This window comes from Camelus dromedarius, chromosome 18 (assembly GCF_036321535.1).
Source record: "Camelus dromedarius isolate mCamDro1 chromosome 18, mCamDro1.pat, whole genome shotgun sequence".
In the NCBI taxonomy this organism is placed as follows: Eukaryota; Metazoa; Chordata; class Mammalia; order Artiodactyla; family Camelidae; genus Camelus; species Camelus dromedarius.
In genome coordinates, this window is record NC_087453.1 from 42,859,658 (window position 1) to 42,886,495 (window position 26,838).

Genomic DNA, 26,838 nt, shown 5'->3' on the forward strand with positions numbered 1-26,838 from the left:
CAGCTTTAAGTAAAACCACTCAGCCAAGCATAGCCTAGATCAGCCAAACCACAAGCAACTGAGCATAAGAATAAAACACCTGCTGTAAGTTACTGAGTTTAGAGTGGTTTGTTACATAGCATTATTGTGGACTGCTATAATTTGCATAACTTCACTGCCATGTTTCAGGTACCATAGCAAAGCTCATGCAGCCAGTAGACCTTAACAGATATGAGATACATGAGAGAAATAAGTGCTATAATATTTCTATAATATTATTGAAAATTAAACCTAAACAGAATCTTGACAAATCAATGTAAGCAAATACTACCCCCAATTTTTCATCGAAGCTCAGACGATGAAGCGAGCTACCTCAGGTCACGTGACTAAAATGACACAGAACCAGCATTGAACAAAGGAATTTTCACTTATAGCCTCACAATCCTGCCACAAAACCTCTCTACCCTCTTTCCAGTATTTATAGGCTAGTAATTTAGACTTAACTTCAACATCTCACTCTTCTCATATTGGCGACTCTGATTCTGTCTTCCCCTGGCATTTGGCTAAGGACTATCCTATAGCCGAATGTAGAATATTTAAAAAACTAAACATATTAGACATCTGCAAAGGTTTTCAGTATCTGAGAAGGGAGGAAATGCCAATTTGTCTGCTCTGTTTTATCCACTGTGGATAAAGAGTGCCTTTGGCCAAGACTGCTTCCATTTCCCTGAAAGTCTGTATTCTGGAAATCTGAGTCTAGTTTGTTAGGTTTTCTTTCATCCAAGATGCTAATTGTTTTAGTGGATACACTCATATTTCCATGTTATTTGAATATGTCCTATTAAAGACATTATAAATATCCCTCTAGCAAAAGTAATTGAGATCTCATAGGTTGTTTAAACCAGAAGTCACAAACTCAGATGGCTTTATGAGCCAGGTCAGGGATATAAAATATATGAGTCAGGTGGCTGGGTGAGGACTCCAGCAAACTGGACATCTCAGTCCCTATTATGTTTGGGAGAGGGGGAAATGGTAGCTACTAACTCTAGCTAATTGTGATCACATTGCGAAATCTTTGATTATTCTAAAAGAAGCCACTTTTTGGAATTTTTTATGTGGGAAATGATCCATTTTTTAAATAGAAATATAGTCACTTTACAATGTGTTAATTTCTGGTTTCAGTTGTACATATACATACATATATTCATTTTCAGATTCTTTTTTATTATAGGTTACTACAAGACATTAAATATAGTTCCTTGTGCTATACAGAAGAAATGTGTTGTTTATCTATTTCATATATACTGGTTAATATTTGCAAATCTCGAATTCGCAATCTATCCTTCCCACCCCTTTCCCCCTGGGTAACCATAAGATTGTTTATTATATCTATGAGTCTGTTTCTGTCTTGTAGATAAGTTCATTAGTGTCTTCTTTTTTCTTTTTTTAGAGTCCACATATGAATGATATTATATGGTATTTTTCTTTCTCTTTCTGGCTTATTTAACTTAGAATGACAATCTCCAGGTCCATCCATGTTGCTGCAAATGGCATTATTTTATTATTTTTTATGGCTGAGTAGTATTCTATTGTGTAAGTATACCACAGCTTCTTTATCCAGTCATCTGTTGATGGACATTTAAGTTGTTTCCATGTCTTGGCTATTGTAAATAGTGCTGCTATGAACATTGAGGTTCATGTGTCTTTTTGAATTAGAGTTCCCTCCAGATATATGCCCAGGAGTGGGATTGCTGGATCATATGGTAAGTCTATTTTTAGTTTTTTGAGGATTCTCCATACTGTTTTCCATAATGGCTACACCAAACTGCATTCCCATCAACAGTGTAGGAGGGTTCCATTTATCCACACCCTCTTTAGAAATTAGGAAATGATCCATTTTTAAAGGATGATGACTATTTTTAACACTGTAATCCACACAAAGCATGGTTATGACCTGGGTGCCACTAGTATAAGTTAATACATCATGGGCTATATTACTAGAAATTAAGGATACTGTGATTATGTCTTATGTGAATTATAATATCCTGATTGTAGAATTTTAAAAGAGAAAATAATTCTATAAAAGCCACTAAGTATTGTTTTCAGTAGCTAGTTCCAGAAATTGGTTTCTAAGATGTACTTTTTGGTTCACTCTCTTTAGTATCATAAGAAGAAAAAATGGATATTGTATGATGAAGTTTTCTAAAAATAAACCATGTGCCATGTTTCTAAAACCATGAAATGATAAAGTATTTTCAGAAGAAATAGAAAATAGGCTAACTGAAATCACAGTCATAAATTTATAACTGTTCTTCCAGCATGTTAAATAACATTATATATCAATTTCCCTACTTGGGTGAGGTCATCCAAACCGATACAAAAGAGTATGTAATTACCAAAAGAATTTAGGTCTAAGTAAAGACTTTCCTAGAATCATGTTTCTTGCAATGGCAGAATTAGCCTTAAAAAAAAAACTTGTACATGTATTTTAATGTTTTAACTTTGTTTTACACATAAAATTTTTATCTTTTTAAATTCTAGTTTATATTTGCTAACAAGCCATGCACTTTGTTCTCTCTGAATTATTTCTATGTTATAGGTAGTTTGAGGAGATCAAAAAAAATCTCCCTGTTAAAGATAATTTCCATAATCATTCAAAAAATGAATTGAGGAAGATTTGCTGTGTTTTTTTAAGACTGTGAAACAGAAAAGGAAATAACACAAGGTAGAGAATTCATGAATAGTTAATCACTTTCTACAGACAATAAGCAATGTTCCAATAAGACCTGAGAAATAACTAATTAATTTTCCAAGTGAGCACACACTATTCTGTAGTCCTGTAGACCTAAAGAGGGATCTAAAGATAGTGAATAGCAATGTGTTCTCAATTTTCAAAAGAAGATGAAAAGGGCCCTGGGTCCTCTTGTGTAGCTTCTTCAAATCCTAGCAAAATAATAGAACCTAAATTAGCATAAAAATTAATGTTGACTGTCCTGAAAAATAAAAAAGCAATGAGTAGCTTCTGTTTATGAAGAGTCGATTAGTTCGAATAAATCTGATGGCTTGTTGATGAAGTTAAAAAATGAATACAACTCAAAGTACTCTAGATTTAATGCCTTGATGATAATAAAACACTTGATAAAGCTTCATGAGTTCTCCCCACGGTATTAATTTAAGACAGCTTAGATAACAAAAGTCAGCTGAGATTTTGTAACTGAAGGAAAAGCAGAGATAGGTCATTTAAGAAAAAGGAATAAGTCGGTAAAAGTTACAGGAATGAGAGGTAAGACATTTGAATCCCACTGAATTAAAGGGAGTGAGTATACACCAAGGCACTAATTAAAATTTCCTGAATTTTAAATTACAGCAAATATAAGAAAGTAAATAAACACCACAGGAAAATGAAGTGAGATCTTGGAAAATAAGAATTGTCTGGAGAAAACTATAAAAACTTGGTCAATGTTGATTTCAAAATCTGACAGAAAGCTGTAAGATGATACAGTACTTTAGAAAGGCTGAACATGGAGCAGTGTCATTAAAGGAATCTACTTGAAAAGTTTAGTAATATACTATGATAGTAGAGAGTTGTGTACCCAGTGAAATTATTACTGCATTTAAAGTGCTCAAAATGAATGCAACAGAAATGGAAAAGCCCAACCTGATTTCTAACAAGGTTGTACTTTAAACTGTACCTTCTGTTGTTCCTATCTTATTCCCCTTCATCCCACCCAAGTTGATTACACCCCCATCCAACTGAACAGAAATGAATGGAAACGTAAGATCTTTTCCCCAATGGCCCAAAGAATATTCAAAGATCCAACAACCTCTTCTGGGGCTGCTTCTAGCTTTCTCTCTCCTCTGCAATGATGGGTTTCCCTTGACCAAAAGATCCCAAAATTCTCCCCAGAAATACATCTGCATAGGAAGACTCCCAATCATACCTTGGGTGGTTTGGGTTCTCTTAGTCTGTGTACATTTAGGTCTGTTGGTTTATAGTTATGAAGCCATAAAATGAGAATATTCTGGTCTCTTCAGGACCATGTCTTCAAAGAGCCTGTGGGGAGTATGTGTCATACCTGAACCAGAACCAAATACCCAAGTTTTCTCTGCATATACATATAACAGTACCTTAAATAGTAAGAATCTCGATACTGATGGTTTTCATGTTTGATACTGTCAGCCAGTTTGTACCAGTTGTTCTTTCTTCAAATCCATAAAATTAGTAAACACAAGACTCTTTGAGAGAGGTTACATAAAAATAAATCGGTCTATTGACCACCATACTGTTATTTTAAAAAAGCATGACTGTACTCAGCATTCCTTAAGCTACAGACGATGCTTTGTACATCATAGTCTGTACTTCAGCATCTCTTTGAAATTGTGGACTTTTGGACATGGAAAGTATGTAATTCAACTGTCTCCTTTTACAGATAAGGAGACAGAGAGGCTTTGAGAAATGCATTGGTTTGGTCCAAGTGGCACAGCCAGTGACAGCAGAGCCTACAAAAGAGTTCTTTTCAACTGGATTGCATTTCAGTCCTTGAAATATCTGTCTGCCTTTCTCTCTTCCGTTCACCTTCTTACACCAAAGTTGCTAACGGTAATCCAAAAATGAGCTAGAAATAGTTCTCTAAAACTCATAGGTGCACTTGGATGTGTATTTGTATTTCAAAAAATGTCAATACATTTCCTCCACTTGCTTACTGCATTGTTAAGCGTTAGAATTTAGCATTTGCATCACAAAAAAAATCTATTTTCATTTGCTATGCTGTTCTGACAATATTATGATGAGCTGTATTCTATGTAAACCACTAAAAATGGCTTATTTTAATCAGCCATCCAGGCTTTATTTAGCTTGTACCTAATTTTACATGGTTTTAATTATTTAAAATGCAGATACATAAGATTCAACATTTACTAGCATTTCATCTTTGGAATTTATTTAGGAAATGAAGTATTGCTCTGTGGTTTCAGAAAAAATTAATAAATACCTCTGAATAGATGGTAATTTCATGTTCATTTTCAGAAAGAGTTAGCTACATTAGCAGCACTATTTCCCAACACCCATAATCATCTAAATTGACTTATTTGATGCTCTTCAGATCTATTTTTCTAAAGACTTAGATTTTTATCTCTGTTGCTGCTTTTGAAATGTTTTGCATGATTGTGAATCCATCTAATGTAATTTTCACATTTGGTGCCATTTTTCTCAAGTGACAATACATGGCAGGAAGAACGACTTGGTATTTCTTCATGCCAGCCTAGTACTTTGACTCAAAATATAGACAAAATATAAGGAAGAGAGAGAAAGGAAGAGCTGAAGATCCCTGAGTAAGAGAACTTTATGTTAAAAATCAAACAGATAGACGATGAGAGGTAAGCTGTGGAGTAAGATAAGGTGATTTTTTTTTTTTTTAATCTTGGCAAAAATGAGCCTCTGACCAGTAAAGAACTGAGGAACTAGAGTAGCTCTCTTCCTTTTTATTAATATTTTCCTAGAAACCTTGTCTCTACTCTGGTCCTTTTCATCTTTATCTTGTGTCCTATCACCTCGTTAGCACCTCACTTAAATTTTCTTACAGGAATTCAAGCACACTACTGCAAATAATAATAATAACTGCACACAGATGTCTTATGCTTTAATCAAAGTCTTCAATAATACCTACATTTTTATTTGGCAATACTTGAATGTGTTTGGGGAGAGCCAATTTTGTCAACAATGAGATCTGTTTCAAGGACAGTGTGTCCCATGGCATTGTGCATATTTATTTCTACCATTAGTGTTTTTCTTGTGTAGAACCTAACTTAATGCTAAAATGAAAAGGGGGGACTATGAAATATATATGTGTGTATGTGTAATGTGTCAATATTATAGTCTCTCTCTCTCTTTCTCTCCCTACCTCCTTCTCAGACTTGGGTACGTTCAGTTGCATACACTTAAGACTCTAGGGGGAAAAAAATCTCCTACTTCTTATCCAAGTAAGGCAGGATTTGAACTTTGGAGCCACACAATCTAGATCAGTGTACATATTCTTTTAACTCAACGCTATTTGCGTTCCTTTAAAACAACCGCTCTCATTTTCTTGCAGACATCACTTCCCTGCTTCCTCTCACTAAGGCATGAAGAAGTCATGTAGATAAGTTGTTTGTAGAACGTGAGTGCACTTTTCTTAACTGGATAATTTAGTTGACCCCCTGCCACTTGGCCTGAATTCGCCCTAGTCAAGGACGCTCAACTGGAGTCTTGGCCCAGCGCCTGGGATCTCTGGCTGCGCCTTCCCAAAAGGCAGCACCCTCCCTCGCTGTCCTTGTGCAACCAAACGAAAGTACTCAAGTCTGAGAATGCACCTCCAGGCATGTCAACCCCAGCCGCGGCTTTCTTGAAGGCAGTCTCCGCAGAGCAGCCCAGACTCCTTGAGGAGTCCCATCTAGTCACACTTACTGGTGGGGGCGAGCCTTATCTCCTGCCAGGCTTCCCAGCTGTTTAGTTCCAGACCTGCCTGGAGCCTACATAAAAAAATCTAAAAACAGCTCGTTCCTGCACTCTCGCCCCCACGAGTCACCCCAGGAAGGCTACTTTTCCCACCCACCCCAGCCCCGCGCCAGGAAGGGAAGCAACCCTCCCCTGGGATTTGCCCAAAGTGGCGGGAGGAGGATTAATATTTGCTTTTTTATTGAGAGAAGGAGAAGCAAGTATGCCTTGAGCGCTTGATTCGTGTGTGTGTGTGTCTGTGTGTGTGTGAGAGAGAGAGAGAGAGAGAGAGAAAAAGAGAGAGAGTTGTTTTGCTGTAGAAAATAAGCAGGGAAGAGGAATAGGAAGAGGCCCGTGCCCCAGCTCCCCTCGGGGCCTCAGAGAGCGGCACACATCGTAATTCCCTTTCCAGAGCCCTACAGATTTCCACAATGACATCACTCCGGCGCCGCCACCAGATTACAGCTGGGGGTATTTTCCTGGGAGCGTGCGGGCCCGGGAGGAGAGATGGAGGAGCTCTCCGGGGTGCTGAAAGGGGCGGGGGCGGGGGCTCTCCGCGCGGCGCCCCCAGCCGGCGGAGGCGGACCGGCCATGCCGGGGGCGGGCAGGGGCGGGCCCGGGGCGGCCCAGGGCGGGGCCCGCCGCTTCCCCGGCCCTCATTGGCTGCTGGAGGGCGCACGTCACCCAGGCTTGTGCTTTCCTCCGGCCCCAGTGGAATTGGAGCTGAGGAGGAGCTGAAGATGCAGATTTAGCATCCAGCACAGATACACTCGCTCTTTCTCTGAGATACACACAGCTCCCCACATTAGCACCTCTGCGAGCTAGACGGGCTGCCTGACTACACGGCTTCCCTGCCAGCCAAATGCTAGAGAACACACACTGATTTGCTGCTTTCCAACCCATAACCAGTGTCTTTCTCTACACAAAGATTTTTTAAACAAGCAATTTAAAAACTATATATATATATTTTTTGCACCTTTCCTGCGGGACCACTGCTCCGCCAGCCTGCGCGCCTCCTAACACCACTTTTCACTCTCAAAGAAAGATGAAAGGTGGCTGTGTCTACCAGTGGAAGGCGGCCGCCGGGCTCCTCTTCTGTGTCATGGTTTTTGCATCTGCCGAGAGAAGGGTCTTCACGAATCATTTTCTTGTGGAGTTGCATAAAGGGGGAGAGGAAGAAGCTCGCCAAGTTGCAGCAGAGCACGGCTTTGGAGTCCGAAAGGTAAGATCTCCCTTGCATTTCGCATGTTGTTTCAAAACGGGGGCAGCCCTGCGCAATATCATTGCAGATTTGCAAGTTTTCTCTCTTTCTCGTGCGATGCAGATATTCTGCCAAGGGCTCTTTAACACGACATTGCCTCCGGTGATCTTTCACGGGTTATGTAATTAAAATGCCCTTCAAATTGTACTCATAAGGTCATAAAAACAATTTATTGCTCTTTGACTTGGCGAAAACAGAATAACACCTTTCAAACAATGCTGTGCGCCCGGGCTGCTGTCCGAGCTACCAAGTTCTCAAGGCTGCCTGGGGGTGGAGGTATGAAGTGCCGAACATCTGGGCTTGGCGTTGGCAGGCTCGTCTGGGATGCATCCCCCTCCCCCATCTCCCAGAGGAAGAGTAGTTTCCGACGGACAGAGCTGGGAGCTTGGACACTGCGATCCCACCCCCGTGCTTTTGGAGCCCCGCGCCTGGAGGACTTCCCTCCCTGACTTCGATCCCTGCTCTTCTCCAGAGACAACAGCTGCCTGGTTTCAGGAGAGTTGGAGACAGAACTGGTTTTTCTTTCAAAAATTTGGGCTGAATTTCCCGCCCTCGCCCCCACCCACGACTGCCCACCCCGAAGCGTATTCAGTTAGCTCTCCAGTTCTCAACTCGCAGCTGTAGACGCCGAAGAGGTAGATTTGGAGGGGAGTTTCCCACGGAGAAGTCGGGTGTCTCTCCTGGTATGTGGGCGGCCGGCTTGGCTTTCCCACAAGAAGGCGGGGATCCCCATAGAAGTTGTCAGAGTTCAACCGTTTGGGCAGCTGGATGAGGTTCCCAGCCTAGGATGCCTCGCGACTCCTTCGGAGACTCCAGGGTACCCAGTCTGGGAGGGCAAGGGAGCGGACAGCTCCAGGTGGGGGCCGTGGCTGCCCTACTTGCTCTTGCAGCGAAATATCTTGCCAAGGATCTCAAGTGTCCTTAGGGGACCTAGCGAGGGGTGGGGTGGAGTGAGGGTGCAAGGAAAAACCGGGGCGATTGGAACCTGGAGGATTTAGGGAGGTCTGTGGGATTCCGGGCCCCATTTCTACCCCCCTGGTCCCAGGAGAGAAGCTTGAGTTGTGCAGTTGGTGCTTTCGGTTGCTGCTTTTTCCTCTCAAGGGCAGCGCGAACTGGGAATCAGTCCCTTCTGTCCCGACTTCCCACGCCTCCCGCCTTCCCCCTAGCCGCCACGAAGCCTCCTTCACATGCTGGTGTTCTCCCGCCTCCGTAGGGCGTTGGTAACCGCGATTTCGACCCCAAAGTTTGACGACGGGTTTGACAGAGGTCTGGGAAGAGGCGCCGGGTCTGCCAGTGGCGCGCGGGCGGGTCTTGCAGAAGGAACTTGTTGCTCCGGGTAAGCGTGGGTGGAGCAGGGGAGAGGAGACGCCAGCTGAGGGAGCAGCCCGCTGCCGCTCTGGCCCAGGGCCTGGGGACTGTTTCCTGAGTGCCTCCAACGCAAAACAACAAGCAGACCCTCCTTTCCTCCCACCCACCTCCACCCCAAACTTGGTAATATCCAGGATCCAGGCGCCGTAAATATAGTAGTGATTGTTACTAACATTATAGGGCACCTTTATGTGATGGAGTCTACATGTACTCTTATTTAATACTCTCAACAATTCTGAGAAAGCTACTATTATTGTTGAGCTTATGGTTCTGATAAGGAAATTGGCTCAGATAAAGGCCCAAGATGAAAACAGCCAAGAATTTAAACCCAAATCTTTCAGAGATAAACTTATGGTCTTTACCCCCATAGTACATACCACCCCAAGCTAAGGGCTCTGCAGGGTATGTTGGCCTTTGGGGTATGCTGAAAGGGGACATGACATCGGGTTCTTTAAAAGAGCTCCTTAAAAAACAAATCAACTCTGTAAAAGGGCTGCAGTTGATGCAGAATTACCTGTTACTCTCTTTCCCTACCTTGTACCTTTCCATAGTGTAGACAGACATTGCTAACTCCTCCTTAATTCTCCTTTTGAAACTGTGCCCTTAGGATTTGACCTTAGAAACATAACCAGATCTAGGTATAGCTGAGACTGATAATAGCATAATGTATTAATTCTCCAAGAAGCTTACTTATTTTTTCCTTTTGGATAGAGGTGAACACTTAAGAAAGGATTTACAGTTTTGGTGATGGAATTTGAGCAAGAAGGTATAGAGACAATCTCATTGTAAATAAACTGAAATCTCAATATACTTACCTTAAAATCTCAAGGAACTCATACTTACTATGTTATCTCATCTAACTTCACAAATCTGTGAGGCAGAAATTACTGGCATCAGCTCTAATTCTCAGATGAAAACTTAAAGCTCCAGGAGGTTGAAAGTTACTACTCATATCTGGAAAGTGAGGGGTAAAAAAAACTCAGATTTAAATTTACTTTATGGAAAATAATTTTGTTTTTCTAGCATGCTGCCTCCAGGAAGTCTTCCCTGACTGCCAAAACTCTGCCTTTTGGGAACCATTTTGAAATTTGGATATTTTTCCCTTTCTTTCTTACTTTTTACTTTTTTAAAGAATGTCTGACACATTGATATTGACATATGAACCTATGTCATTAACTAATGCATATGAATATGTATGTCTTCAGATAGATTGTAAATCTTCCAAGAGGATATATATACTGTATATACTTTTTATAGCCTCTATATTTAACACAGTGGCCTAAATAAAAGGTACTCAATAAATATTTGTGGGTTGCTTTGCTTAACTCTTACTAGACCATGAGCAAACAATTGTATGTCTGCTCTAAAATACAATAAAAATACTTAAAACTTTACCCTCAGAAAGGTGTATTGAGACTAAAGTTTTCTGTTTTATCATGACCTGGCCCAAAGAGAAGATGCATATTTCCAGAAGAATGAGTAAGTTTACAATAATGACAAAGGCATTATTCTAAAGATTGCCTTAAAATTCTAATACACTACTAATTTTAAATCCTTTGAAAAAGAAAATGAAATTTTTTTTGTTAGTGTAATGTGTTAAGGATTGGCCAAAAATCAAGGGAGAGTTAAGATAAAAATCCAAACAGCTGACAATTAAAAGTTTTTGTTTTACTATGATATGTTTTATTTTTTATCCATGTAGGACTGAGGTTAGTATGATTATACAAGTAAAATCATGTGACCACTTTTATACATGTAATTTTTTTAATTTTAATCTAATAATAATTGTGTTGTTATGTAATGAAAGAATAAACTTCCATTTAATTTTATGGAAGTATAACATAATTTAAGAAAGAGCACAGCTTGATAAATTTTCATGACCTGGGCACACATATGGAACCAGCACTAAATCAAGAGATAAAACATTATCACAGTTTCCTAAGTCCCCCTTTTGCTCACTTGGGTTGTTTTTAGTTTTAGGATTTTGTAAATGTTGCTTCTGCAGGTGCTATTGTCTATGTATTCTGATGAACACGTTTATTCCTTTCTGTTGGAAATATGCCTACGAGTATCAGTTTTCCATTGCTGTGTAAAAAACCACTACAAACTTAGTGATCTAAAACCACACAAATTTGTTATTTCTTAGTTTTCATGAATAAGGAGTCTGGTCCACTTTAGTTGGGTATTCTGCTTTAGGCCTCACAAACTGACAAAGAGTTTTCCAAAGTAGTTATGCCAGTTTGCATTCCAGCCAGCAGTGTGTGAAGGAAGATTCTGATTGCTCCACATTCTCACCAACATTTGATATTTTATACCATTTTCCTGTTAGCTATTTTGATGGATATGTAGTGGTGTCTCATTGTGATTTTTACTTTACATTTCCCTGACGATCAGTTGAAGCCAAATGCCTCTTTATATGCTTATTGGTGATTTGGATATCTTTTTATACAGTGTTTGTTCAGATCTTTAGCCATGAAATTTTTTTTTCTTTTGAGTTATCTGTCTTAATTTTTGGTTTGTAGGAGTTCTTTACCTATTATTGATGGGAATCTTTTGTCAGATATATACATTTTGAAAATTTACTCTCACCCTTTTAATGATGTCTAAATGTCCCAACTATATTGAATCTAGATTATATAATTTTAGTCTCATTTCTGCACACAATCAATTGTCAGTCAGAAGAATTCTCTAGCTTTGTTCCCCTGTCCTCTTAGCATTGTTTGGCAGGGGGGCACCGGGGACAGAAATAACAGGAAATAGACTTGATGCTAAGTATTTCCAAAAGGATTGCAATCTGAGAAGCCCTCCTCCTGCTAACAGAGAAGAGCCCAGAACCTTATTTCCCCAGCATAGCTGCCATGAATTCCATTTGGACCCCAAATTAATACATTATGCCTTAGGTTAAGTCGAAGCTCGCCCTAAAAGCCTCCTCTAGTGGACCTAGACCAGAATATTCTCTATCTCTTTGAAACTTCCATTGCATAAAATCTGTTCCTTTCCCTTGGCATCTGTCACATCTGTCACAGCCCTCATCATGCCTAATGTCCCTCTTGTGGCTGAAAGAAACCAGAAACAGTAATGTTGAAAGGTAGAGATGATGAGATTTTATTTAAAATGGTTGATGAAATGTGAATGTTGAAAAAAATCAATAATATAGTGCATATAAGGTTCTGGACAAAGTCCTGACTGCACAAGATAAAAATCTTTAATCAGTAGTAGTAATAATAATAGGTGATTACCTAGCCACATTTATTTAACTCAAGAAAACGATTATAGGCTGTACTTTCTCAGGAATGACAGCTGACAGAGTGAGGAATAGACACTCGACCCAATGGCAACACATCCATGAATTAGCCATGGTCCATGAGACAGCTTGGCCCAAATAATTCAGCAAATTCAATTTATTATAGACCGGTAACTATCTCAACCAATCATAACAGCTGCCTTAGGAAATTTGACTCACTAGTTGCTATAAAATGGAGAATGGAGTCTAGTTGCCATGAGAGAACCCCTCCAGGCCACTAAGAGAGGCAAACATTTCATCTGAGTTTCTAATAACTTCCAGCTCAACTTCCCAGCAAAAGAACTCTGTGATAGAGGCTTAAAGCTGATTACCAAACTAATAACCTCTTCTACAGGAGCCACAGAAAGACCATGTTTCCCAGCCCATCTTGCAGGCAGGTGTGATCATGACAATTCCTGCCAACATACTGTGAGCAGAAGTGATGTATACTTCTTTCATGCTTGATACATAAAAACTCCCAATACGTTGATTTTCCACACTCTTTTCTCTTCTGAGGCTTAATGTGATTGAGAACAGTAGCTTAGGGAACAAATGCCAAAGATGGCAGAGTCACGAGATGAAAGAAGCTCAGGTCCCTGATTCCTCATTTAAAAGAACTTACATGAATCAGAAACTGAATTGCTATTATATTAAGGCACTGAGATTAGGGAGTTTATATTTAGAACAACCAGCATTACCCAAGCCAATATACTCTCAATAAATATTCCTCTTCTTAAGTTGTGGAAGTGACTCTCCAAACCTTATAACCAAACCAAGCCAAATCACAACAATAATCTCTTAAAGACTTATTGGAGTTCTTAGATTTTTATCTCATAATGTCAACCAACTTCAGGTCTTTGTTGTTTGTCTTCTCCAGCAAGAATATACTATCCATTCAACATCTCGTCCCTTCCACTGGCAACCAATATGCCCTACTCATAGTAGGTACTCATTATGTGCTTCTTAACTGATAAAGACACTTGAGTCTCAAGATGATAATTTAGCCATCAGCTCAGAGAGAAGGTAATTGAAGAATTAGCCTTTAAGAAACTACACCTATTGTATCCATTTATTTATAGATAGCAGCTTAGGAAAGAAATAGAAGTAGTTAACAACCAGCAAATCACTGACTGGCAGACTCTTGTGTTTCCCTAAAATTCCCAACTTAGGAACTATCAGAGTAGAATAGGTAAGTTCTTTGAGCAGGGAAAATGAAGCCTGCAGTTAAAACTTGATCAAAATACAAAAGAAGGGGAAAAACTACATCTCTTTTTCTTAAACGGATGAACATCTAAAAATCAATTTCTATTTCAAAAGTTCTGATTAGCTGTAGATAATAATGTTTCAGCACATCAGAGAGTTATGCTGATAATTAAGTTTGCAATAATCGTATATTCAGCTGTAACTGCTCAAAGAAGCCAAGCTTTAAAAATAAAACATGAAACCTAAAGTTCAAATGTTTTCCCTCCACTACAGCAGTGGTTTTATTTTACATTTGAGCTTAGATTACCAAAAAGAAACTTTGTACTAAATTTCTGGAATATATTATTTGAGATTCAAATAATCGCAGGGCAGTTGAAAAACGGGAGTTAGAGCTTGACATCCTCTACTAAGATGTGTTTGTTATAGCTAAAGACAATTAAGTGGCTAAAATTCACTAATGGTTAGGGAATCACAAAATTACATCTAAGTTAACACTTGTATCCTAAATGTAACTGTTGCATATTAATAAATGGCTTATATGTGAGGTATAAAGGAAAAGCAATAAACTCTCTCAACAAATTGGTTTTGCCCCTAAAGCTCATTTGACCATGACTTTTTGGATAATGTTGTGATATACTGAGATTCTCTGATAAAAATAATTGAAAATAATAAACTCTTAGGTTGAAAGTGAAACATTGACACAAATTCCTAATTTTCTGACATGGAGTGAAATATATTTAAAGCACATTGATATATTACAGCATGTTGATAGTTTCCCTGTTAAAAAGTTGTCAAGAACAGGAAGAAAACTAGAATCCTAGGGTGGCCCTTCAATTGTAACTTTAAATTTGGCAATGATTCCCCTAAACAACTAATTCTTCTCATAGTTCTTTCTAAGTAGATTCACTTAATGCTCACTTTGTGTCAAGCTAGAAAGATTTCAAAGAAATGTGAGACAAATAGGAAACTATTTGGGGATACTGAGAACATGAAGACAATGACTTCAGTTTAATATATTTGCAAAGTATTGTAACAGCTTTAGAGAAAATAGTTTTGACCTGGTATACTTCAGTTTCACTGTTTCAAAGTTTCAATATAAACAGAAGTTAACAACATTGTCAGTCTTGCTTTCTATGTAAACAGAATACCTGACTGAACTAAGCATTGTTGAATGAATGATCTGATTTATGTTTAGATTAGACAGTTTCTTAGACAGTTGAACATCTTTCTTCTTGGTATTTAAATGAATAAATAAACAAAATATGTAAATTATTTGATTTGGGGAATGGCAAACATCTCAATGTGAGGACAATATTCTTAAATACTGCAGCACTTGTGAATGCCTTGAATGGGAATAATCAAGTTAAATTACTTGAGATAAGTTAAGAATCCCTAATCACATGAAAAAAAATTAATAACTTTATTGTTTGGTCAATATTACATATTCTTATTTTTTTAAATACCCAGGAGTACAAAAAAAATACTCTTTTGTACTATTATTTTTTATTACCTCAAATCACATAATTCAAAACTAAACATTACCAGCATTAGGTCTAAATTTTATTGTAGATCTTTCTGCAAGACTACATAGAGAGAGAAAGGAGATAAGTTGATTTGTAGAACTGGGATCATATTAAACACACTTCAAAATTTTAATTATTTAATTTAATTATTATAGATTGAACAGAAAGAAAGGAAATTGTAAGAAAATAGAGGAAATTGTTAAACTCCAGATAAGTTGCTCACACAAAAGAGACATTATTTCCTAGGAGATCGCCTTAAAATTAAGAAAAAAATTATTTGTACAAAATTTAGGAGTTTGTGATTATTTTATATATAAACGGTAGATAGATAATATATGTTTAATTATTTAATTACAAATTTAAATAATAATTAATTTTTAAAAGCTTTAGTGAATCGCAGACTCTGTGCTCTGCAAATTGAGGAAATAAGCAATCTAACACAGCCTCTTACCTCCCCTATTTCCACATTCCAATATTTGTTCGGTACATACTTATTTTTGCATCATGTTGCATATAAATATTTAACCTTCTGCTTATAACCATAATTCACAGTATTGCTTCTATTAGTTCTATATTTAAATTGCTTCTGATTTCATCACAAGACTTTTTATCAGAATTTCTTCAATCCCAAATTGTTCATTTTCCTTCAACTCTTGGTTAGCTGGGTGTTATTGAAAAGTGAAGGGATTAGCCTGCACATGAAAAAGGAACTCTCCTCTCTCTGAGATAAAAGAGAGAAGAATGGGCAGACGAAGTTCAGTTTTTAGGTCACAGAGGAGGATATCGGGAGAATATCTACTTAGGAGTCACAGTTACTTCAAAGGTGTAGGAGGCAAGGTCAGCGTTTAGAGTGAGGGAACTGGTGCTGGGGTGGGGCTTCAAAAGAGATAAGACTTTGTACTCTGCTCATGGGAGTGGGAGAGGATGCCAACAAAGGACAAATAAGGACTTCTGGACAGTCCTGAGGGGCCAAGTGGGAAGGAATGGATTTATAGTAGCAGCAACTGAGTCATTTTCTTAAATAGCACTCAAATGGAGGTGGTGGAAATGAGGAGAGAGAGAAATGGAGTTTTTTAAAAATAGAATGGTCAAAAAGGAGAAGAGCAGGTAAATTGGAATTAGCAGTGAGAGAGCTGAAAGGGGGAAAGCTGTAGTTAGTGAGCGGGGTGTTGAAGCTCAGCACTCCGAGCACTTCCAGACAATGGTAAGGTCCATGGAGGTGAGTTACCAAAGACAAAAAGAGGTGAAGGAGGTCCAGGAGCTGAAAGTCAAATGCACAAGCATCCATCCACATGCTAAACAGCATTGCCAAGTAAGAGTTTTGAGAGAAAGTGAAGAGAAGAGGTTCTAGCTTAAAATCTTGGAGAACTTTGGGCAAGGAGGGAGAAAGGAGACAGAATTGGACTGTTCGAGGTATAGAAGGATAACCGAAAGAATGAAGAGCTGTGAAAGGAATGGAGAAGAGGATTAAGGAAGAAGGAATGGGGTGACAATGGCCACTGGTTTTAGAGGCGAGGTCACTGTTAACATTGGAGGAGCCACCTTAGTGCATGTGAAGAGGAGAAGTAAACCATTTTGGGTCCCCAGGAGCAGTCCCTGGAACAAGGATTAAATGCAAATTGTTTATTCAAGGAGTGATTCTAGGAAATACTGGTAAGGGGAATTGAGACAGGGAAGGGAAGGCAAGAATTAAGGATGCATGATAGAACAAGTTGTAACTATGAGTAACTGGGGCTCAATCCCAGTAGGAAACTCTGGGAGCTGGTTTAGAACACATGTCTCAGAGTTATCCCGCCTAAGGGGTGACGGAGCTTGGGTATTTATATGCCAATTGCAATAAACATTAATTCATGATTGATCATTACTCCTGGGTAGCATGGACTCTCCAGCATTTTGACCTGGCACAATGTTCAACCAGAGCAGAATTGGGCTGCCACAGAAAACTCTCAGACCAATAGATCCAGAGGCTTGCATGCACTAAATGCTAAGACCCAAAGGGATTTGAGCAGCAAAGTGAGAGTGTCTGCTGCAGGAAGGAAGCCAAATTGTGAAGGGTGCAGTCAGCATGATGAAGTAGAGGTATCAAGTGTAGACAATTCCTTCAAGAAGTGGAGTGGTGAAGGGAGGACAGAAGAAATGTATTATTATGGTAACTTAAATTTGTGTGGCTTTAATGATTTTTATGAATAATGGTTTCTAAACACTTGTCTGACCACTTGGAGACTGGTACCCTACCAAAATATTGTGACATACCTGGCTGATCACGCTACCTGGTTTATCCACAGTAATTTAAATTTTGACTAATAACAGCTGCAATTATGGAATTATAGCCTGTCAGACCAAAAAGGGATCTTGGAAAGGCACTAGTTTTAACCCTTAATTTTATGCATGAAGAAAAGGAGATCAAACATGATGTTTATGTTCCTAACTATTTGTAACAAGCATTTGAACCCTGCTGCTCCCTGGCTGTGGCTCAGACAATGTATCATCAGAACCATTGCACCAGCCTTTCACACTGGATGAGAGACAGAACCAGATTAAGTGAGATTTCTATGTGTGATTAGCCACAAAAACCAACTTGGCCTGACCACACCAGTTTATTTCAGGTCCTCCTGGTCTGCTTTTCACAATTTTAACCCCCTGCCCAAATTTTTATGAATTCCATTTTCCCAAACAAAACTGTTCATAGATTCAGAAATTCCACACCAACAACAACCAAGTGGATTTACACTTGGTAAAAAACAGAATATAAATTTTATTTTTCTTTGACTTCGCCTCTTAGTGACTAACACAGTGCTGTACATTTAGCAAGCATCCACTAAATATCAAAATAAAAGTTCAGAAAAATTTTAAAGGCTTAGCATTATCATCAGATGCTCAGTAAATGACAGGCAGATGTGTCATGAGATGCTGCAATCAGGAAAAACCAAGCATGTCAGGAAAGATTATAAGAATATACTAATTTGTACCTGTATTTAATGACTTCAATTAATTAATTACCATTAATAGCCTAAAATTTTGTGACTTAATGAGAATTTAAGAAGCCAGTGACAGAGGAGAATAAGGAGATCCACAAATTCTACTTTCCTTGCTGTTAGCTTATTCTCTACTTTGGTGAATGGGGAGAAATATCCCTTTCATCTGGAGGCTATCAATTCTCTTCAAAATGATGGACATTCAAACACAGGAAAGTAGTTCAGATACAAGGATCAATTCTAGTCAGTTCCTGTTGACTGCGTTTCTAGGGAGTGTCAACCAAGAATGGGAGACGAAGAAAGACCTTACAGAGCCTAAGATGTGGGGGAACGGTTGGGAAACAAGTCATTGTTGATCTCTCGAAGTCCAGGAGCAGCATCATGGGGTGAGGTTGCAGAATTAGGCTGAAGGGAGCCTTGGAGAATTGTGTCTTCAATGAGGCTTAGCATGAACCCAAATTTGGACCCAGCAACTGAAGCCTGAAACAAACCATCCTGGCCATTAACTTAGAAAAGAGGAAAATACCAAAGAAAAGTTATGGGAGTTTTTTTTTTAAATGGGCAAAGAAAGTAATAGGAGCCACAGTTACACAAGGGAAAGTATAGAAGCAGAGGAATATTCAGTTCATTTAACAAATGTGCTTAATACGTTCAGTAAGCAAGTATGATATCAGACACTGAGACATGGACTAGGGAACAAATAAGAAACAGGTATTCAATCCCTTTGGTCTAAGAAAGATTTCAAATATTGAGGAGAGCTCAAGCCCCAATGTGCAAACACTTTTTAAGTCTTTGATTTTATCACATTTACTAAATCCCATTGACCAAAACAAGCCATGTGGCCAAAATCAGAGTCAGTGTAGGAGGGAACTAATGAAAGGAAATGATGCAGAGAGACATAAACAAAATAAGGACCATTACTGCAACATTCTACTATTGGATCCTGTGGGAGTTACATCTCTGAGTTATCCCATCAAAGAATGAGGGACCCAAGAAACTTAGCCACCAGCTCTCATTCTTCCTTTGTTGAGGGTTACACCTCAGGGGCATCAAATCTCTTGGACTTCTACCTGCCCTAAGCCAATCAAGCATGCTTCCACAATCAGAACACCTCAGGAAGAGGGAAACATGAAGGCTTTGGCCCCTATAGGTACTGTCTACAGGTGACCTCCAGGGTAGGTAAAGGGAATCCAGGAAGGGCATCAAAACATCATCAGCCACATAGAAGGCATAAGTAGATAAAAACAGAGAAATCACAGACAAATAGGAGTGCTCTTTTTAAGCAACTGGAGTGCTGGCAATATGCTTCACTATAGATTTATGATACAGGGCGTGTGAGGCAATGACTGTCAACAGCAGGGAAGTCTTCACAAGGCAGACAATGTCAAGTTGAGGTGAATCTGCATTGAGGCTCATAATTCAACAAGTTGAAGTAAAAGGGTTTATAGAGGATGGCAGAACATACGCAACAAAGTGCACTGGGGTTTTAGAAGGATTACAATTAGTTTTACCCGACTAGATGCTAAGAGAGACAGGGAGATGGAGCCAGAAAAGTAGACTGAGGTCAGTTCATGAGGGGCCACCCACACTATGTTTGGATTTTGTGGGCAGGTATAAGGGGGCATGGAAGGATACTTGGAAAGTATGATAGAGTTGCTATATACAGGAAACCCTAGGATAACAAGCTGAGCTAAGAGTGAAGTGGAGGGGCCTTGATCCCCCAGCCTGTTCCTTTGTCCTAGGGAACTATCCATGTCCTGGAAGCAGATAGCACCATCCTTTTTAACTGATGATCCTAGGAGAGAATCAGGTTACATGTCTTGGATCCCATGGCCACTGTCTGATGATATCAGGGATGCTGATAGCTTAATTGTTGTCTTTGAAGCCACAATGGATGGCTGGTAGAAGCAGCCACTTTTATCCATCAAATTTATTCCAGCTAAGAATACAATGATTAAATGCATCCTACTTCATCCCCTGGCACACAAATACATAAATCTGAAACAAGCCCCCTAACTTAGAAGCCAAAAAGAAAAGCCAGGACAGTAGTGTTATCCCAGCTCTCCTGATAAGTAGCTTATTCGCTGATATTGCAAAAGAATAATGCATGTTCTTAAATTTTCACTTCTAAGATAATACGTGGAAATTTTGCCTTAGGCTAGGAAAGAACTATTTGTGAATAAGGCTGAGATTCACCTACTCTTCATCTGTCTTATTGCCTGGTTGTCATTTTAGACTTGATATGAATCAGTTGTGTAGTTCTTGGGAGTAAATTACAGTTTGAATCCACTGTCGATTAGTGGCTCATTTCTACAATAGGGGTCCACATCCATGGGTTGCGGACAACCCAAGCTGTTTCACATTTTCGTGTTCCTGGTCACAGGGAAGAGTGGCTCCTAGAGTCACAGAGGAGAGCTGAGTGTTGTCCATGGAGAACAAATGCTTAGGAGAAACTCAGAAAGGGGCAAGGTGGGCCTAGAGCCAAGTGTCCTGAGTGCCAAGTCAATGACTTCCCACTCTCCCCTCTAACTTCCCTTCACATAGGTAATTCCCTGCTTACAAATAACTAGTTCCAAAGGAACATCCACCCACACAGTCATATTTTATTGACAAGTCTTTATTGAGCCCTGCAGAGATAAAGCACATTGAAAGGGATTGGTTCTACAGGCAGAAAGGTGACATGTTCAGATTTACATGCAAAGAAAAGCATATTATAGTTGGCTAGCCCAGTTTATAAGACTTCACCTGATCTGCTCTCTCCACCTAGCTCTTACAAGTACCTGTTGTATGAGCTGGGATGTGGAAAACTCTGTTGAGCAACTGGTTTCTGGTTCTGTACACAAAGGACCTTCTCAGACCAGGCTAACCTTATAATATGCCCCGGTAAATTCAGGCTGAATAATATTCTCTGTCACATCTGGTTACTCTAAGAAATGATGTCCTCACTGCACAGGACTCCTCCTGTTGCAGAGGAGCTGAAGGCACATAGAAACAATTAGGCTTCTCTGCTGCATGAGTGGCATCTGTTCAAAGGAGCTGTCAAGACTTCCACTCCTCTAGTGAAATCATATTTACTTTATTCATCTAAATAATGTGGCTTGTTTGCCTTCTGTATGAAATTGTCTTGGTCTGTTTCTCGTTGATTGATTTTTATGAGATAGCATATCATTTTCTGTGCATCCATATGACACTCTGCTAAGAATGGAATGACTTCTTATTGAATAGTTCCAATTATCATATCTTTTTATAGTTTTAGAATCATTGGATTTATTCAAAATGCCCAGCTTCTCATCCCCATTTTATTCACTGCCCAACTATACTCCCTCCAAATTAAAAGAAGAATGATCAAAATAAATAAAAGTAATAAGTGAAAATTTAAAAATAAAAACCACATACTTTATATTCCATTCCCCACATGTTGCTCTCTGTTTGGGTAATTAAAGCCATTGGAACCCATTGAAATGTGCTATATATGTTTTTAATACTATTTTTAAAGCAATTTTAAGTTTACAACAAAATTGAGAGGACGGTATAAATATTTCTCATATAACCCCCAGCCCCAACACACATACTCCCCTTTTATCAACATCACTGACCGGAATGGTACACTTTTACCAAGGATGAACTTACACTGATGTATCGTAATCACCCCAAAATTCATAGTTTACCTTAGGGTTCACTCTTGGTATCAATTTTGTAGATTTGGACATAAGTATAATGACATATATCCATCATTATAAAATCATACAAAATATTTTGACTTCCTCCCAAATCCTCTGTGCTCTGCCTATTCCTCTCTCCCTCCGTCCTCCTTCCTTCCCTGGCAAATGCTGATATTTATTTATTTATTTATTTATTTATTTATTTATTTATTTATTTATTTATTTATTTTTGTCTGCACAGTTTTGCCTTTTTAAGGATATCAGGTAGCTGGAATCATACAGCATGAGCATGTAGACTTTTCAGACTGACTTCCTTCACTTTAACAGTATGTTTTTTCATGGTTTGATAGTTTATTTCTATTTTTTTAATTCTTATTTTTTACTGAAATGTAGCTGATTTACAATTTTAGTTTCAGGTGTACAGCAGCAAAGCAATTCAGTTATGCATGTACATATACATATATATATATTCAGATTCTTTTCCTTTACAGCTCATTGCAAGAAACTGAATACTGTGCTATACAGTAGGTCCTTGTTGTTTATCTATTCTGTATATACTAATGTGCATCTATTAATCCCAAAATTCTAATCTATCCTTCCCTCTACTCTCCCCCTGGGTAACCACAGTTTGTTTTCTATGTCTGTGAGTCTATTTCTGGTTTGTAAATAAAATGTGTTCCTTTCTTTTTTAGATTCCACATATAAGTGATATCATTTGATATTTGACTTTTTCTTTGTGACTTATTTCACTAAATATAATAATCTTTATGTCCATCCATGTTGCTGCAAATGACATTATTTCAATCTTTTTTTGGCTGAGTAATAGTCTATTGTGGGGTGTGTGTGTGTGTGTGTGTGTGTGTGTGTTTATACCACATTTTCTTTATCCATTCATCTGTCAATGGACATTTAGGTCATTTCTTTTTAGCACTGAATAATATTCCATTATCTAGCTGTACCACAGTTTATTTACCCATGCACCTACTGGAAGACATCTTGGTTGCTTTCAGTTATTACTAACACTGCTACAAGTATTTACATGCAGTATTTTGTGTGGACATGCATTTTCAACCCATCTGGGTAAATACTAAGAAGCGCAATTGCTGGATTATATGGTAAAAGTATTTTTAGCTTTCTAAGAAACTGCCAAACTGTCTTCCAGAGTGGCTGTACAATTTTGCAGTCTCACCAGCAATGTATGAGAGTTCCTGTAGCTCCACCTTCTCACCAGCATTCAGCGTTAACAGTGTTCCAGATTTTGGTCATTCTAATAGATGTGTAGTGATATGTTACTGTTGTTTTAAATTGCAATGCCTCATGGCATGTGATGTGAAGTATCTGTGCTCATTTGCCACTTGTATGTCTTCATTGGCAAGGCCTCTGTTATGGTCTTTGGTCCATTTGTAACTGGGTTCTTTGTTTTCTGATTGCTGAATTTAAGAGTTCTTTGTATATGTTGAATAGCAGTCCTTTATGTGTCTTTTGCAAATATTTTTTCCAAGTCTGTCACTTGTTTTCTGAATTCCCATGGTATTGTCTTTCATAGAATAGAAGTTTTTAATTTTAATGGAGTACAGCTTATCAATTACTTATTCCATGGATTAAGACAATTGGCAAAATATAGATAACATCTATAAAGTTTTAAATAACATTGTATCAACATTAGTTTTCTGATTGTGATGCTTGTATGAGCATTTAGGTGAATATTAGCTGAACATCCTTCTAAGTGGGAACCTTACTTGCACAGGCTGGTTTTTTTTGTTTTGTTTTGTTTTGTTTTTCAAAAACAATGTGTTGTAAAGATCTTTCTGTGGCCACAAGGAAAAATACAGCATCATTTTTACAACCATTCACTGTTGAAAATGCAATAAGCTTTCTTTCTTCTAAACCCCCCATCTTCCTTCACAACATTTATTGTGCTTTTGTGACTTTGTCCCAATGAGATTGACGTCAATGGTTCAATATTTAACTCATCCTTGGTAGCACTATTGTCAGATATACGAAGTTGGATATAATAAATACATATGCAAATAAATAAAGGTCAAAACATGAATCCTTTCCTCCAACCTTGTTACCTATGTGAAATTTAACATGATACCAATAACGTCCCATTAACAAATCACATTTGATATTGACTTAACTAAGTACAGCCTTCTTCTGGGTTATTCCAGGTTTTGAAGAACAATTTTCTTGTGAAGAACCAGCACATAATTTCACAATTTGGGCATTCACTTTTCACCTATTCCTCTCTTTTATCATTTAGAGATAACCTCAACCCCAGAGCTGATGTCAGATAGCGCTTAATCTCTCTTGTCTTCCACAGCTGCTCCAAAGAGCTTGGACCTAACTACAGACAAAAATAACAGATAGTCTAGCCATGTCTGCAATCAACTGGGTTTTTTCCCCTCTAATATCTGAGGGTATTTCTTCTACTCCCAGTTTACAGCTCCCAGTTGTGAGTTTCTTTGAGTTCAAACCTTCTTAAGATATGGCTTCTGCCAAGCACTTATTAGAGTCCTAGGCTGTTCAGAACTAGAAGATACAACCACTTGCATCACTTATTGGCTCACAAATTTTTTATTCAGCTAGCACTGTGCTTTCCATCTGTTTGTCCTAAGGAAAGGGAGAGATCCACCAGTTTACCACAAGCCCCCACCACTCCCTATTGCCTGATACCTGATTCACATACTTACAGTGCCTGCTTGACCACAAAGCATTAAACGTTTTATGAATACCCAAATATGCCATACCCAGAGAGATTTAGTTATCCACACGGAAGCACACAGCTACTTAGCAACTCCTGCCAGAATCTAGACCCACCTGGTTTTTTTTATTCATTCAACAATATTTATGAAGTATTTACTTCATACCAGATACTTGTGAGCAAAACAAACATTGTCCTCATGGAGCTTGCTGTTTACTTGTTCCCAGGTCTGTCTCCAGAGAAAGCATTCTTTTTAGCATACCAGGATTATTTTGAAGATGATGATTTAGGCAACGTGTCAGTAGCTCATATTTTTTTTGTTTAAGATTATTCTATTACTATGTACAAAGCCAGCCTTGTGTATGAATCTTCCCATAAAAAGGGAGTATTTCCTTACTACAAAGTGTGCATTGCTTCACTTGGCTATGGGTCGGAGTGACTCTGCTAGGAATATTCAGTTGGCTGGCTGACAATGAGAATAAGGCAAGACAGATGATCAGAGCCCATAGAGTAATTACTCACTACCAGCCTTTGATAGTAAATTAATAGCATAAAAATGAAAACTTAAAGGTCTCATCTGAGAAGTATAGACCAAGAGAGGTTCAGGGTCCCAGGTTTAAGAGTGGGCTAGTGATGCAGGACATTCTACAGAAAATGCCTGGATAAATGGCACATCCTGGCCACACTGTGGAAGCCGATTGGTTCCCACCCATGCAACGGAGGAGGTGTCATCCAAAGTGGACCTGAGTGTCCCCTCACCATGCTGGGCTGTCAATCAGACTATCCTCATCCATGCCCTGGAATGACAGCTGTGGCTTCATAGCTGATACACAGGTCTGCTCAGAAAAAAACGTTTTCTACTTCGTGATGGGAATATTTAATCTAAGTATCAGGTTAAACACTTTGTTGTTGGTAATTAAGAAATAAAATCATGCTAAAGATGTGCTTCTCCCTTCCTTTGCTCTAAAGTTGACATTCAGACCTGTCTGTATGTAAGCTTCAGAATTTTTGCTGAGATCAGCTTGCTTTGCACATAATCCAGGGAAACCAATGATAGTCCCTGGGTAAATGTCAGTAACGTACAGGGTTCATTGCTTGATTGACCTGGAAGGAGACAAATTCCATGTGGAAAAGAAATTTTAGAGAGAGTGAAAAATAGGAGAAAGATATGGGCTTCAAAGCCAGCTGGGTCTATATTGAAATGAACTTCTCTGAACCTCTGTGCTTAAAACGGAGATAGTAGAACCCACATCTGTAGAACGGCTATGATCAATACATGGTCTGATTTTTTGAAGAGCCTGGCATATTGTGGCAATGTTAATTTACAAATGGATCTCTCCTTTGAGCTGTTTTCTGCTAGGAACTGGCAATACCCTGGTTTGCAGCCTTACACAAAAGATGGCACGTCAGTTACACCATCTAGCATGTCTGAAAATGCTGGCATTGATGTCCTGCCTGCTGGTGGGGAAATGACAATTGAAAAGTTCCAAAGCAGCAGCCAGCACCTTTACACATGCTTATAGCTCATCTGTGGTGTATCTTCAGGGCGGGCCTCCTGGTATGCTCTGACTGCGTGTGGTAGTTTGATTTTATTGACGGCCCAATTACTGACCCTCTTGTTTTTTTCCTGGAACTTTGCCATCCTTCCTACTCTGACTCCGGGCTAGCCTCTGACATGCTTCGGCCAAAAGACTATAGCAGAAGAGCTGTCAGGCCAGTGCCACACTGGGGACTCAAGAGTCCTTGCACATTTCCACTTAGTCTCTTGTACTGTTGGCTGTACTTCTGGAATCCTGCCACATCCATGAAAACAAGCCTGAGTGAGGCTGCCGGAGGACAAGAGGCCATCTGGAGGAGAGCTGAGGTGCCCCAGCTAAAGGCCACTGCACTCTCAGAAGTGGAGCCAACGAGACAAACTGCAGCTGACTACAAATGCGTGAGGTAGCCCCATCAAAACCTGAACAACCACTCAGCAAGTTTAAATCGTTGACCCAGGAAATTGTGAGCTAAATAAACAGTTGCTGCTTGAAGCTACCAAGATTTTTGGTGGTTTGTAACTCACATTATCATGATGATACATGATTGAAACTCAAGTGACTTGAGAGGCTTTCTCCAATGCTAGAGATCACTAATGAGGACCCCTGCAGGGGGCCCTCTGCCATCAGAGCAGACTCCCTCCATGGGTTTGCCTGTCTCTCCAATGTTCAGCTGCTAATCATGTCCTCTGAGTGTCTTTATGAATCACCTGAGAGCCTGACAACAGGGGCAATTAATATTGGTCCTGTGGAGGCAGAAGACAAAGGAAGAGTCTCATGCAGGAGAGGAGGTGGTCTTTATCTGTTATTCTCCAGATCCACTTTTTGCCCATCTCTTTTTCCAAAGCAAGACAGGAAGAAGTGAGACTATTC

General features: G+C 39.1%; 1 protein-coding gene across 1 annotated transcript in view; it reads left to right on the plus strand.

Moving 5' to 3' along the window:
- The first annotated feature begins 7,184 nt into the window (after positions 1 to 7,184).
- The window catches only part of PCSK2 (proprotein convertase subtilisin/kexin type 2), a 218,277-nt gene continuing 198,623 nt past the window's right edge, over positions 7,185 to 26,838 (plus strand). Inside the window, exon 1 of the mRNA XM_010986068.3 lies at positions 7,185 to 7,673. Coding sequence (XP_010984370.1) covers positions 7,497 to 7,673 — 177 coding nt within the window. The 5' untranslated portion in view covers positions 7,185 to 7,496. The remainder of the gene's footprint in view (positions 7,674 to 26,838) is intronic.